Source organism: Mangifera indica, chromosome 8 (genome assembly GCF_011075055.1).
Source record: "Mangifera indica cultivar Alphonso chromosome 8, CATAS_Mindica_2.1, whole genome shotgun sequence".
Lineage (NCBI taxonomy): Eukaryota > Viridiplantae > Streptophyta > Magnoliopsida > Sapindales > Anacardiaceae > Mangifera > Mangifera indica.
Genome location: NC_058144.1, coordinates 16,132,623 through 16,145,854, shown reverse-complemented (window position 1 = coordinate 16,145,854; position 13,232 = coordinate 16,132,623). Strand labels below are relative to the sequence as shown.

At 35.7% G+C, this 13,232-nt stretch overlaps 1 protein-coding gene across 2 annotated transcripts; it reads right to left on the bottom strand.

Annotated features, from left to right (window-relative positions):
• Window positions 1-9,029: 9,029 nt before the first annotated feature.
• LOC123222351 (5-dehydro-2-deoxygluconokinase) lies at window positions 9,030-13,045 on the bottom strand. Of its 2 annotated transcripts, XM_044645054.1 has the most exons (6): window positions 12,571-13,045; window positions 11,918-12,168; window positions 11,499-11,790; window positions 10,194-10,346; window positions 9,531-9,854; window positions 9,030-9,394 (listed from the first exon to the last, which is right to left on the bottom strand). In XM_044645054.1, the coding sequence occupies exons 1-6, from the start codon at window positions 12,949-12,951 to the stop codon at window positions 9,389-9,391; spliced, it is 1,407 nt and encodes a 468-aa protein (XP_044500989.1). In that variant the 5' UTR covers window positions 12,952-13,045; the 3' UTR covers window positions 9,030-9,388. The 2 variants fall into 2 exon arrangements, with proteins under 2 accessions (XP_044500989.1, XP_044500988.1); XM_044645053.1 differs by having other exon boundaries at window positions 9,030-9,854; window positions 12,571-13,044.
• Window positions 13,046-13,232: the final 187 nt, after the last annotated feature.

Here is a 13,232-nt window from a genome sequence, read left to right as displayed (position 1 = left end):
GGAGCCAACAAAGAGGTCAACTTAATTCAGGCCCAAGCTTATGCGTGAATAGACTTTGAACGACCATAACTTTTGATTCAGGAAAGTTACGGGGCCTATAATATATCAACATGAAGCTCGTTTCGAGCTCTATAAGCACAACCACTTTGCTGGTTGCACCCAATTTGGAGGCCCAAATAACATCGTTTCAGTTTGTATTTCACAGTTTTTTATTTACCCAAATTTAGGATTTTCAGTTTTATGATTTTGATCTTGTTTGTGATCGGGCTAGACTTTATTGAGCCCAAGTGACATATTTTCTTTTAATTTAATTAGTGCTTTTGGTAGTTACTTAGGTAATGGGCTTTGAGAAGTTTGGAAGTCCATTGGGTCATGGTAGTTTAGAGTTAAGTTGACATTGTACTATAAAAACCAAACATTATCATGATGAATAAAACTTTTTTTTGGCTGACTTTTCACAAATAGATTGCTTACTATTGAGTTTACAATCTTTGAACTTATCAAGCTTGTCTTGTGGCATTCACCATTCTCAATACCAAGGTTCGTTCGATTCCATATCGATTCGGGTCAAGGTTTAATTACGTGACAAAACCGATTCAATCCTGGGAAAATATCTTCTTGAGTGTTGGGTCTTGCATCAAATCGTCAAGGTTCGCATCAGTTGGTATCAGAGCCAAGTCGAATCAGGTTCTGTATCTGTCTTTTCTTGTGTTTTCGATTGGGAGTTCTCTTGGTAATTTTGTTTTCGTTTTTTTGATTGTGTTTTGGTGTCCTTGTTTCCATCAAATTCTTGAATTCTTGATTGTGTTTTGGTGTCCTTGTTTCTGTCAAATTCTTGAATTCTTGATTGTGTTTTAGTGTCTTTGTTTCCGTCAAATTCTTGAATTCGTGATTAACCTTGGAATAGTCAAATTCTAGGTTGTGTGGGTGTCTAATTGTCTTCTTGATTGATCCAAAAAAGAAAAAAAAAAGAAAAAAAAATATATATATATATATTGTTGAAGGCCAAAAGTAATTTAAATTGAGGGTGGCGTGATTTTTTATCTAGATTCAAACAAACCTTTGGGGAGTGAATTAGGGATTGGCTTTGTGTGGGATTCTTGACCTCTTGGGAAAGATTTTGTTGTTGCTGAAAGTGCAAGGGTAGTTTTTGGTGGAAATTATTGTTTGATTGCCTTGATTGTCAAAAAAAAAAAATAGTAGCAAAAAAAAAAAAGTGAGAAAGTGGGGATTCCGAAATTGGGGAGAATAATCTTGGATTAGGATTGTCTTGTTTCCTTTAATCTTTAGGAGAAGCATTATTATTACCTAAGTTGGGAGATTGAGTTCTTGATTTGTTCCTAAAAATTTAAATTTTCTTTGAAAATTTTGGTATTCCTAAATTGGGGGATTAGACCTTGGTTATTCCCTTAATTGCTTTGAATTTTTTTAGGAGGAGATTTTGTGTGATCTAGAGAAGTTATTTTCTTTCCTATTTTCGGCCAAGTAGCTTAAAAAAAAAAGATAAAAAAACAGTAAAAAAAAGAAGACAGAAAAAAAAAAGCAAAAAAAACGTTAAAAAAAAAAAGGGGAGAAATCAAGGAGAAAGTTAGCACACTTACCTCATTTGAATTTGATATCCTTTATTCTTGTAATCTCTTTTGAATTTCTTTCCCTTGACTATTCATTCTTGTAATTGTGTTCATTTTTTTTTCGATTCTGAAAATTTTCTTTCTTCTTGAATCTTAGTCTTTTTATTTTAGTTGTCGGTAATCGTAACATAACCTAGGTTGACTGTTGGTCATTTGTCACAAGTATCGTTTTGATTAGAGAGTTGGTGAGAACATTAGAGTGAAAACATGAGCAAGAGTGTAAACACGTGAGGGAGCGTGTGAAGATTATTGTTCACAAACATATTTTGTTTTCTAAAATTATAACATGGTAGAAGATTCGGGTAAAACCGAGGCTTTTACAATGTAAGCAATCCAACAATAGTTTGAGCGACTTTTTAATGTAATAAGGAGTGTTAACGATAGATTGGACATATTAAACCAGCAACAGAGTAATAGAGGGGAAAGTAGTACAACTAAGGATAGGAGAAAAGCACCAGTAGTGAGGGATGAGGATAGGATAGTTACCGATAGTGAGGATATAGGTTGAATAATATCAGTAAAATAGGACATCGAAGTCATAGAAATAGTATGTATAGAGAGAGTAGGCAGAGTGATAGTAACCTTAGTAGCATTAAGATGAAAATTCCACCTTTTCAGGGTAGAAACGATTCGGAAGCCTACTTAGATTGGGAGTGAAAAGTAGATCAAGTTTTTGATATACATAGGTATTCCGAAGAGAAAAAGGTGAAGTTGGCTACTGTAGAATTCACTGATTATGCTAGCATTTGGTAGGACTAGTTATTGAAAAGTAGACATAGGAGCTTGGGTAGACCATAGATACTTGGGATGATATGAAGAGTGTAATGAGGCAGCATTTTGTTCCTAGTCACTACCATAGGGATTTATTTCAGAAGTTACAGGGGCTTAGGCAAAGGACCAAGAGTGTGGAGGACTATCACAAGGAGATGGAGATAGCCATGATTAAGGCTAATATAGAGAAAGATAGGGAAACCACTATGGCTAGGTTTTTAAATGGGTTGAATAGGGAAATAGCAAATGTTGTAGAGCTCCAACACTATGTAGGGCTAGAGGATTTGGTACATATGGCAATGAAGGTAGAAAGACAATTACAACGTAAGGGTAAAAGGGATGTAGTTTTCTATTCTAGTCTTGGGAAACCGAGTGTGTCAAAGAGAGATGATATGCCACCTTTTAAGCCAAAAAATGAGTACTCTAAACCTAAGGGAGAGGAGTCTAGTTAAGAAAAGTCTAGTATTAAACCTGAACCATCGAAGAGGAACAGTGAGATAAAATGTTTTAAGTGTTTAGGTAGGGGTCACATAGCTTCCCAATGTCCTAACAAAAGAACCATGGTGTTGAGACAGGATGGTGAATATGAGACAGAGGAAGAGTCTAGTGATGAGTCTATGCCACCAATAAAGGATGCTAGTGATGTAAAGTTAGAGTATGCAGTAGAGGGTGAGGCATTAGTGTCTAGGAGAGCTTTGAGTTTACACTATAAGGAAGAAAATGACGAGTAAAGAGAGAATATTTTCCATACTAGATGTCATGTGAAGGGTAAGGTGTGTACTTTAATTATAGATGAGGGTAGTTGCACGAACATAGCCAGTACCAAACTTGTAGAAAAACTTAGTTTAACCACAATCAAACACCCTAGACCTTATAAGCTTCAGTGGTTGAATGACTGTGGAGAAATTAGGGTGAACAAACAAGTAGTAGTGGCTTTATTTATAGGTAGGTATCAAGATGAGGTGTTGTGTGATGTAGTACCCATGCATGTTGGACACATCTTCTTAGGGAGACCATGACAATATGATAGAAATGTGACACATGATAGATTTAAGAATAGATACTCTTTCATGATGAGCCATAAACTCATCACACTTGTACCATTGTCACCAAAACAAGTTTTTGAGGATCAAGTGAGGAGAAGAAAGATGAATGAAGAGAGAAAATGTGAATGAAGATGAGCGAAGAAAAAGTAAGGCCAAAAAGAGGGGAGAGGAAAAAGAGGGTAAGCAATTCGGCCATGAGAGAAAACAAGGAGCGCAAAAAAGAGAGTTTTTATGGGAAGATGAGTGATGTGAGGACTGCCCTTGTGACTAAACAATATCCATTATTGTTAGTTTACAAAGAAAGTTTTATATCTTTCACTAATGTTGACAATTCTCTTCCTAGTGTGTTTGTTTCTCTTTTGCAGGAGTTTGAAGACATATTCCCTGAGGAGATTCCTAATGGACTACCTCCAATTCGTGGGATCGAGTACCAGATCGACTTCATACCTAGAGTGGCGATACCCAACTGACCAGCCTATAGAAGTAATCCTGAGGAGACAAAGAAGCTTCGAAGGCAAGTGGAGGAGTTGATGAAGAAGGGATACGTGAGAAAGAGCATGAGTCCGTATGCCACACCAGTGATTCTAATGCCTAAGAAGGATGGGACATGGAGAATGTGCGTTGACTATCGAGCCATCAACAAAATCATTGTAAAGTATCGCTATCCTCTACCTAGGTTAGATGATATGCTTGACGAGTTGCATGGATCTTGTATCTTTTCGAAAATTGATTTAAAAAGTGGATATCATCAGATTAGGATGAAAGAGGGCAATGAATGAAAAACTGCTTTTAAAACCAAGCATGGACTATATGAATGGTCGATAATGCCATTTGGGCTTATGCTCCTAGTACGTTTATGAGATTAATGAACCATGTCTTGCGTGCATTTATTAGCAAGTTTGTAGTTGTTTGTTTTGATGATATTCTCATTTATAGTCATAGTCTAGATGAGCATATACAACATGTGCATGATGTTTTGTTTGTGCTTAGGAAAGAGAGGTTATTTGGTAATCTTAAGAAATGTTCCTTTTGCACTGACCAAGTTGTGTTCCTAGGATTTGTGGTTTCATCTAAGGGAATTAAGGTAGATGAGGAGAAGGTCAAGGCTATTCGAGAGTGGCCAACACCTACTTCTGTGATCGAGGTTAGGAGTTTTCATGGTTTAGCTAGTTTTTATAGGAGATTTGTATGAGACTTTAGTACAATAACGGCACCACTAACTAAAGTTATTAAAAAAAATGTAGGATTTAGGTGGGGTAAGGAACAAGAGCATGCATTTGCATTAATTAAGGATAAGTTAAGTTTTACACCTTTACTTACACTACCTGATTTTTCTAAACCATTTGAGCTTGAGTGTGATGCTTCAAGTATTGGTATTGGAGCTGTTTTGATGTAGGAAAATAGACCCATAGCGTATGTCAGTGAGAAGCTCAACGGACCCGCTTTAAAGTACCCTACTTATGACAAGGAGTTGTACGCTTTGGTGAGAGCGTTAGAGACGTGGTAGCATTACTTTTGGCCACGTGAGTTTGTCATCAAGATAGATCATGAGTCCTTAAAACATTTAAAGGGACAAAGTAAGTTCAACAAGAGACATGCAAGGTGGGTTGAATACATCGAAAGTTTTTCATATGTCATTCATTACAAACAAGGTAAGGAAAATGTTGTAGCAGATGTGTTATCTCGGAGGTATACTCTAATCTCGACTTTAGATACCAAGTTACTTGGTTTTGAGTACATAAAGGATTTGTATGTGAATGATTTTGACTTTTCTAGTATTTATGAAGCTTGTGAGAAAACTGCGTTTGGTAAATTTTATAGGCATGATGGTTATTTATTTCGTGAAAACAAATTATGTGTGCCTATGAGTTCCTTACGTGAATTGCTTGTAAGGGAAGCACATGGGGGTGGATTAATGGGTCATTTCGGTATAGCTAAGACTTTAGATGTACTACAAGAGTATTTCTTTTGGCCACATATGAAACGAGATGTAGAGCGTGTTTGTACTCGTTATATTAAGTGTAAACAGGTCAAGTCTAGAGTCTTACCCCATGGTTTATATACACCTTTACCTATTCCTACTATACCTTGGGAGGATATTTCTATAGACTTTGTTTAAGGGTTACCTAGGTCTAGGAAGGGTAGTGATTCGGTTTTTGTCGTAGTTGATAAGTTTTCAAAAATGGCACACTTTATTCCATGTCGTAAAACTGATGATGCAACTTACATTACTGATTTGTTTTTCAGAGAGATCGTGCATTTGCATGAAGTTCCAAGAAGTATTGTATCTGATTGTGATATGAAGTTCTTAAGCTATTTCTAGAAGGTATTGTAGGGTAAGTTAGGTGCTAAACTACTATTTTCTACAACATGTCACCCACAAACGGATGGACAAACAGAGGTAGTCAATAGAACTTTATCTCAGTTATTGCGTGTTGTATTAGAAAAGAACTTGAGAACTTGGAAGGATAGCTTGCCACATGTAGAATTTGCATATAATAGGGTTGTGCATGCATCCACTAGTTATTCAACTTTTGAAGTTGTTTATGGTTTTAATCCACCTACACCTTTGGAGTTGTTACCTTTACCTGTTGAGGAACGTACCAGTTTAGACAGCAAAAAGAAGGCAGAGTTAGTTCGACAGCTTCATGAGAAAGTTAGATAAAATATTGAGAAAAGGACTAAGCAATATGTCAAACAAGCTAACAAAGGAAGGCACAAGGTGGTCTTCCAACCTGGTGATTGGGTTTGGGTGCACATGTGGAAGGACCGATTTCCATCCCAATGCAAATTGAAGTTACATCCGAGGGGTAACGGTCCATTTCAAGTACTCGAGCGGATCAACGATAATGCCTATAGATTAGATCTTCCAGGTGAGTATAATATAAGTGCTACTTTTAATGTTTCTGGCCTATCTCCTTTTGATGATGCAGATTTGAGGACAAATCATTTTCAAGAGGGAGGGAATGATGGAAGCATCGTAGGCACATTGAACCATCAAAGAGATCTATTACATATTCCGGTTGGGCCAATTACGAGCAACAGAGCTAAGAAGATGCAACAAGCCTTAGTTGGACTCGTGGAGGGCTTGGAGACTAAGATTAGCTCACTCAAGGACGATTGGATGCTTGAAGGAGCCAACAGAGAGGTCAACTTAATTCAGGCCCAAGTTTATACATGAACAGACTTTGAACGGCCATAACTTTTGATCCGGGAGGAGTTACGAGGCCTATAATATATCAACACGAAGCTCGTTTTGAGCTCTATAAGCACAACCACTTTGTTGGTTGCGCCCAATTTGGAGGCCCAAATAACATCGTTTGAGTCTGTATTTCACAGTTTTTTGTTTACCCAAATTTAAGATTTTCAGTTTTATGATTTTGATCTTGTTTGTGATCGGGCTAGACTTTATTGAGCCCAAGTGACATGTTTTCTTTTAATTTAATTAGTGCTTTGGGTAGTTACTTAGGTAATGGGCTTTGGGAAGTTTGAAAGTCCATTGGGTCATGGGTAGTTTAGGGTTAAGTTGGCATTGTACTATAAAAACAAAACATTGTCATGATGAATAAAACTTTTTTTTGGCCAACTTTTCATAAATAGATTGCTTACTGTTGAGTTTACAATCTTTGAACTTATCAAGCTTGTCTTGTGACATTTACCATTCTCAATACCAAGGTTCGTTCGATTCCATATCGATTCGGGTCAAGGTTTAATTACGTGACGAAACCGATTCAATCCTGGGATAATATCTTCTTGAGTGTTGGGTCTTACATCAAATCATCAAGGTTCGCATCAGGAACTCAGTCTGTATGCATGTAGATGTAAAATAGTTGTAGTACATGTGTAAGACATGTTTCATAGTTTCATATTTTCATGACACCCATTAAAACATATTTTCTAATGACAATTTTTGTGGATATGTTTTCGTGAGGGTTATTACAAAGGCGCCTATGAGATTCTTCCTATATATGCTCACATGGAAATAATATATTGCAATCCAATAGATGTATACAGGGAAAGATGATTGCGCAACTATGTTACTCGCATGGCCAAGACAGGTTACTCCCTATCACAACTCAATCTAATTGAAATATAGAAAATATTTTCAAAAATATATGTTTTTAAAAGAAAATCATTTTCACCGTAGTTTTCATGTATTGCATAGTATCATTGCAGATTATTCTAGATAATCGAAAAAATGTCATCAAAGTTTGGAGTTTGACTGACTAATATAAGATAAGAATTTCACGTTAGTGAAGTTTGAAGTTTGAATGTATAATCCAGATAACAAGTTTCAAGTGGAATATAAGAGATTGAATAGAAGGAAACAAGAGATAAGTGTATGACTCATTTTTCTCTTACTTATTGAATGATTTATCATTCACTCGTTTCCTTTTTTGATTTTGTAGGTAGTAAGAGTGAGAGTGGTTGTAATGTAATGAGTCAACATGAGGATGAGCATAAGGGCATTACAATCATTTTATGTTTTATTTATGACAGCTATGTATGAACAATTTCAACGACTTATGTTATGATATGTCCCTTCACACTTTTTGTTATTATGTTATTAGTGGACATTTTTTAACATTTCCATTGATGATTGTATGGAACGATGGATGGTTAATTAATATTATTGAAGTGATTTTAAATTTTGCTTAATATTCAAGTGTATCATATTTAATTACTCAGTTGAAATAGAATTTCTCTTCGAAGGACGATACTTTTAGAGATGGGTATGACAATTTCAATATACTAGTAACATAAATCTCATTGTATTTCATCCTATGTATGATAATTCAAACTCCTACTACTAGGTTGCTTAGCTGGAACATTCGATGTAAAAATCTCTTTTCTTTCACGATCTCATGCCAAAAACAATCTCATAAAAAATAATAAAAGTTATTTGTTAAATGCAATATCATGGGTTTTAATAAATGTTAAATAGTGATTTAAATTAGATAACTGTTTGCCTTAATGAACAATCGTTCATCACTTAAATCTTATATAACATGACATGTTATTTGATTTTATTTAAAAAAATAAATTATCAGAAAAATTATTTTTTGAAAAAAATCACATATGCCCCTTTCACGTTTGATAGCACCTCATGCAAACATCCTTCTAAGAACGAATCTCTAGAATAAATATCATCAAAACTCGGAAAGCAATCAGAAACCCCGCACTTGTCGGTATTTGTTAGACCCCTTGTGACTAACGTGTATCAACGCAGGAACCGGAACTAGGTTGGTGGCACAAAACCAAGTAAACACCACTTGAGAAAAAGCCAATTGAGAACAATTTGAGAAGACAGGACAAAGCATGGAGAACGTTTGGACGGTCAGTGGAGAAAGAGAATAAAAAGACAAAGTGCATGTAAGTGAGGCGCGGGGCGAAATTTTGGGAAGTGTTGGAGAGCCTCTCGATGGCACATTAAATTAACCCAATTTTACAACACTTACCACTAAGACAAATGCAATGCACACGACATTATGTAAAGAACAGAAGGCAAATCTAGCATATGAAATTTCATATGTTAGGTTTGGCACAACCTAGCATATGAAATTTCAAAGTTTAATAACAGTTAAGACAAATCTACTTTTCTCATTCTTATAAATAAAGCATTATACTAACAGCTTCAGATCATGTAAATTACCTGCTTGATAAGATTCTTGTAGATGTTGCAAAAAATTGAACATCTTTACATAGTTAATATCAGAGGTAAACTCTCTTTCATTCCAACAGCCACAAAAATGTCAGCAGACAACCATCAGTATATATGCTCACTCAAAAATAAATATAAACTGCAAACTCAACTTGAACTGAAGCTTTTCCAAACAAGTGTTATATCCTGAATCCAATAAAGAAGTTGAGAAGAGCCCGACTTGTCCTAAATGTCCCAAAATCAGTCCTCCTTTTATGGGAGTGAGACTACCAATAATTTCAAACCTAGTAAAACTGATATAATGAATTAGTTCCAATAAATTCAAATTAGTAACCAAAAAAACCTATTTCCCTTGCATCATGATGGCACTTTTCCCTCAAACCAAGCATATTCAAGCTTATGCAACAATTCAGAAAGCACCTTTTGCAGGTCCACACAGTTCAGGTTGTTTGTACTTCCATTTATGCCCATTTTTGAAAGAAATGTAATTTCCTGTGCATGCACATCTTCATTAAGTAGTTCATCCCAGAATGCCTCATCTTCATTGAGGTTGGATGCCCTCATAAGTTCTATTAGTTGGCCCAAGGTCGCCACATTTCTACCAGCACCACAACCCATGGCAGTTGCAGCACCTACTGCATTTGCAATTGTTAATGTATTAACTGCGGGCATATTGCGTATAAAACCATATGCAACAGCAGCCATAAAACTATCTCCACATCCAACAGTATCAGTTACATTCACCTGATCATGTTTCAAATAAAATCAACATATTGTTGTGTTATCAAAATATAGATATGTAAAAAAAAAAAAAAAAATCATGAGGATTAAATCACTAGAATGTGAGGGAGCTCATAAATAAATATTTTTCACAAAGGTATTGACAGAAAATAGGTTCTCATTATTGTTTTCTTCCACATGACATCTGTAAAGTTGTTTGCTAAACTTGTCACTGAAAATCACAGTGCTGTAAGAGCAAGCAAACTAAAATTTAATGAATTAGATTAATCAAGAAAACATTAAAAATGTAAAAATGGTGTTTACATGCCTCTTAATATAGAGAGATTTGGCACGAATTGATACCTTGAATGCTGGTGCACATGATATGCTCGACTTTGTAATCAAAATTGAACCCCTGGAACCCATTTTAATAATCACCCAATTTGTGCGCTGCCCCTTCCTCAATAACTCCTGGCCAGCCAGAATTGGGTTTATTATGCCAGTCAAAGATGCAGCCTGAAAAGATTGCAAACCTTACATGAGGAATGAGATTAGATAAGTCTTTAACAATAACTAGGGATGAGTCATCAATGAAGCAGATAGGGGTAACCCTTTCATGATAAAGAAAGGCCTGTACCAAGAATGTTAAAGAGTATCCCATGAAAATTGAAAAACCAATTTGTGAAAACTGTCAACGTAATATCATGCTAGACTTGATATATGATTTTCACAAAAAAGGTGAAACTTCCACATAAAGAAGAAAAAGATGATTCTATAACACTTATGAATTTAGCATTGAGATTGGTAGGAAATACTGCATTTCAACAACATGAAAGAAGGAGGGCTTATGTTATGGAAATGAGTGGCAAAAGTGAGGGCACCCAAGCAAAAGAGCATGGGTTCGAAATTTGTCAGTAGCATATCAAGATTAAACTTTTGACTTACCTAGTGCAGTAATTGTGGGGTTAGTCATTAGACTTGGGGTTTCAAATACTTGGTGTGGTTGATTCAACCCCAAAGGGGTAGTTTGGCTTAAGTAAAGGTTCATCGTTAAAATAAAAATGTGTATCAAGATGGTGGATGGCAAAAGAGAGAGAAAAATGGAAATGCCAAAGCATCTATAACAGAGAGCTTAAAAAAAAGAAAAAGAAAGAAAAATTATGGCACTGCATAAGAAAACAGAAAGCCTTAATACCTTACTACTTATTTAGGATGACAAAATCAATGCAACTGATGCAAAATATACCAAGATAGGTAGGGATAGGACAGACTAAATCTGTATGCAGCCCTAATAACTCAGAGCCTGATAGCAGATAGAATCCCTTCATCCCCCATCTAATGTTAAAAGAAGGAAAACAATCTGCAATTGGAGTAAGGTAACTCTAGAAGTTTGACAGGAGATAGAAACTGACACCTATTCATGAAATCACAATGAACCAAAAAAGTCAGGTTTACTGTAGTGAAGAAAATCTATGGACCATCAAAGCAAAGGTTGAGAGAAACCAATCTTTGGAATGAGCTCATTCCTAAGATGTCCAACAGAAAAAATGTGTCCAACAACCAGTGCACCAAAAGATCAAACAAAGGAAAAGAAAAAAAAATAATATATATATATATATATATATATAAAAGGTGATCTAATGCAATTAAGAAGAAATAAAGTCAGACCTCATCAGATGTTAGAAGAAGAACGTCACTCATCCTCAAGAAATAGCTAAGTGCTTTTTGCTCTTCAGTCATTCCTCTAGAAAGACTCTTTCCACGTGGTCCAGGATCAAAAAATACTGACGTCCCAACTTCGGTGGCATACTCCAAAGCTGATAATATCAGACTAGGGGAGAGCTCATCAAAACCATAACCATTAACCAACAGGACCTTTGACTGCTTAATCGCCATCTTCACATCACTTGATAGAGCATTCAACCAGCTGAATGCAGGCTCCTTTCTAAAATCAGCTTGACTGATAAAATAAAAGAAAACAATATTTAAAACAATAGTGATAAAAAAACCATTAAACAAACAGAATGAACTGCACAAGACTGCAGTGAATAATTGTAAAAACCAAAAACAGATTCAGTTAAATATACCTGCAAAAGCCATGTCTTTGTAAAGGGTCCACAAGAACCCAGCATAAAAGTGTTTCATATGAGACACTAGAACTGTCAACAACATCAGTATCTTCACTCATTCCAACTATGTCAATTCTCTCCTCACGAAGTACATCTATCAGAAACTTTCCATAAATTTCATCACCCACATGACCAATACTTGTACATCGAAGTCCCAATCTTGCTGCTGCTATAGCCACATTACAGTTTCCACCGGCTTCCCAGTATTTCTATATGCAAAAATATAAAACAACTTAACTACAAACACTTGAAGTGTATTTTGAAGAGCTTCTTAGACAAGTAATTAACAAAAGAAAGTGCTTCTTAAATCAGAAACACATCTAATACAGCAACTCTATAGTAAAACAGCATAACAAGTCATCCCTACATCCTTCCAATAATATCCCACTACTACAGCATATTTTGTTCTTACCCAAGACTTTTTATCCCCCATTTAACACGGTTTCTAGAGAAGCTTTTATATTCCCCCTATTCTCGAAAAAGCGTTATTTCATAAAGCACATCCATTGATACCAGAAACTGATTTTATATACAAAGAATAACCAAATGCAAACGAACAACTATTACGAGCAATTACAAACAATATGAAATTAAAAGAGGGAATTAAAAACCTTATCTGGTGGAGAGGAGGCCAACTGATCCATATAAGCTTTGCGGTCGTCGAGTGAAGGCGGAGGCAATTTGGGAACATTGAGAACAATATCGACACAGAGATTACCCAAGGTGGCAACATCAATAGTTTTAACTCCAGTGCTTCTCAGTTTCCAATTGTGTAAGTTGCCGAATTGAGAATCGGAAGCGTGATTAGGTGCAGAGATTCCAGTTCCAATTCCGTAGCAGCAGAACATGGAAGAACTGGGTCTGTTCATGGCTGAAATTGGAGGGAAAATAGCGATTGTTGATAGTCCAGGGTTTTGGGGGAAGACTGAGGAGTGTTGCGAAGAAACATGGCAAGAGAGTGGAGACTTTAGGGTTAATGTTTGGTGATGCATTCAGACACAAAAAGAAGAAGAGAGTGAGTGACTTGAAGGAATGAGAGGAATTTAAATGAAATTTAACTTCCAAGTGTTCCTTTTTACTGTTCGATTCTGGAATCTTTCAGCTTTTCAATTATCCTATGGCCTATTGGTTTATCATATATAAAAAAATTTTTTTTTTCTTTTTATCTTTTCCTATGAAATATTATAATTAAATTCATTTGATTCAATTGGAAAGCATCTTAGAAAAAAACTCCAAAAATATCAATATGATTGAATAATTATATTTGAGTTAA

What these genes read in the sequence shown, in the direction of transcription:
- LOC123222351 (XM_044645053.1), bottom strand. Translation starts at nt 12,951, where the DNA reads ATGCATCACCAAACATTAACCCTAAAGTCTCCACTCTCTTGCCATGTT. An exon ending in CAAAGACATGGCTTTTGCAG is followed by an intron (nt 11,791 to 11,917) that starts GTATATTTAACT and finishes TTATTTTATCAG; the next exon opens with TCAAGCTGATTTTAGAAAGG. An exon ending in CATGTGCACCAGCATTCAAG is followed by an intron (nt 9,855 to 10,193) that starts GTATCAATTCGT and finishes AAACATGATCAG; the next exon opens with GTGAATGTAACTGATACTGT.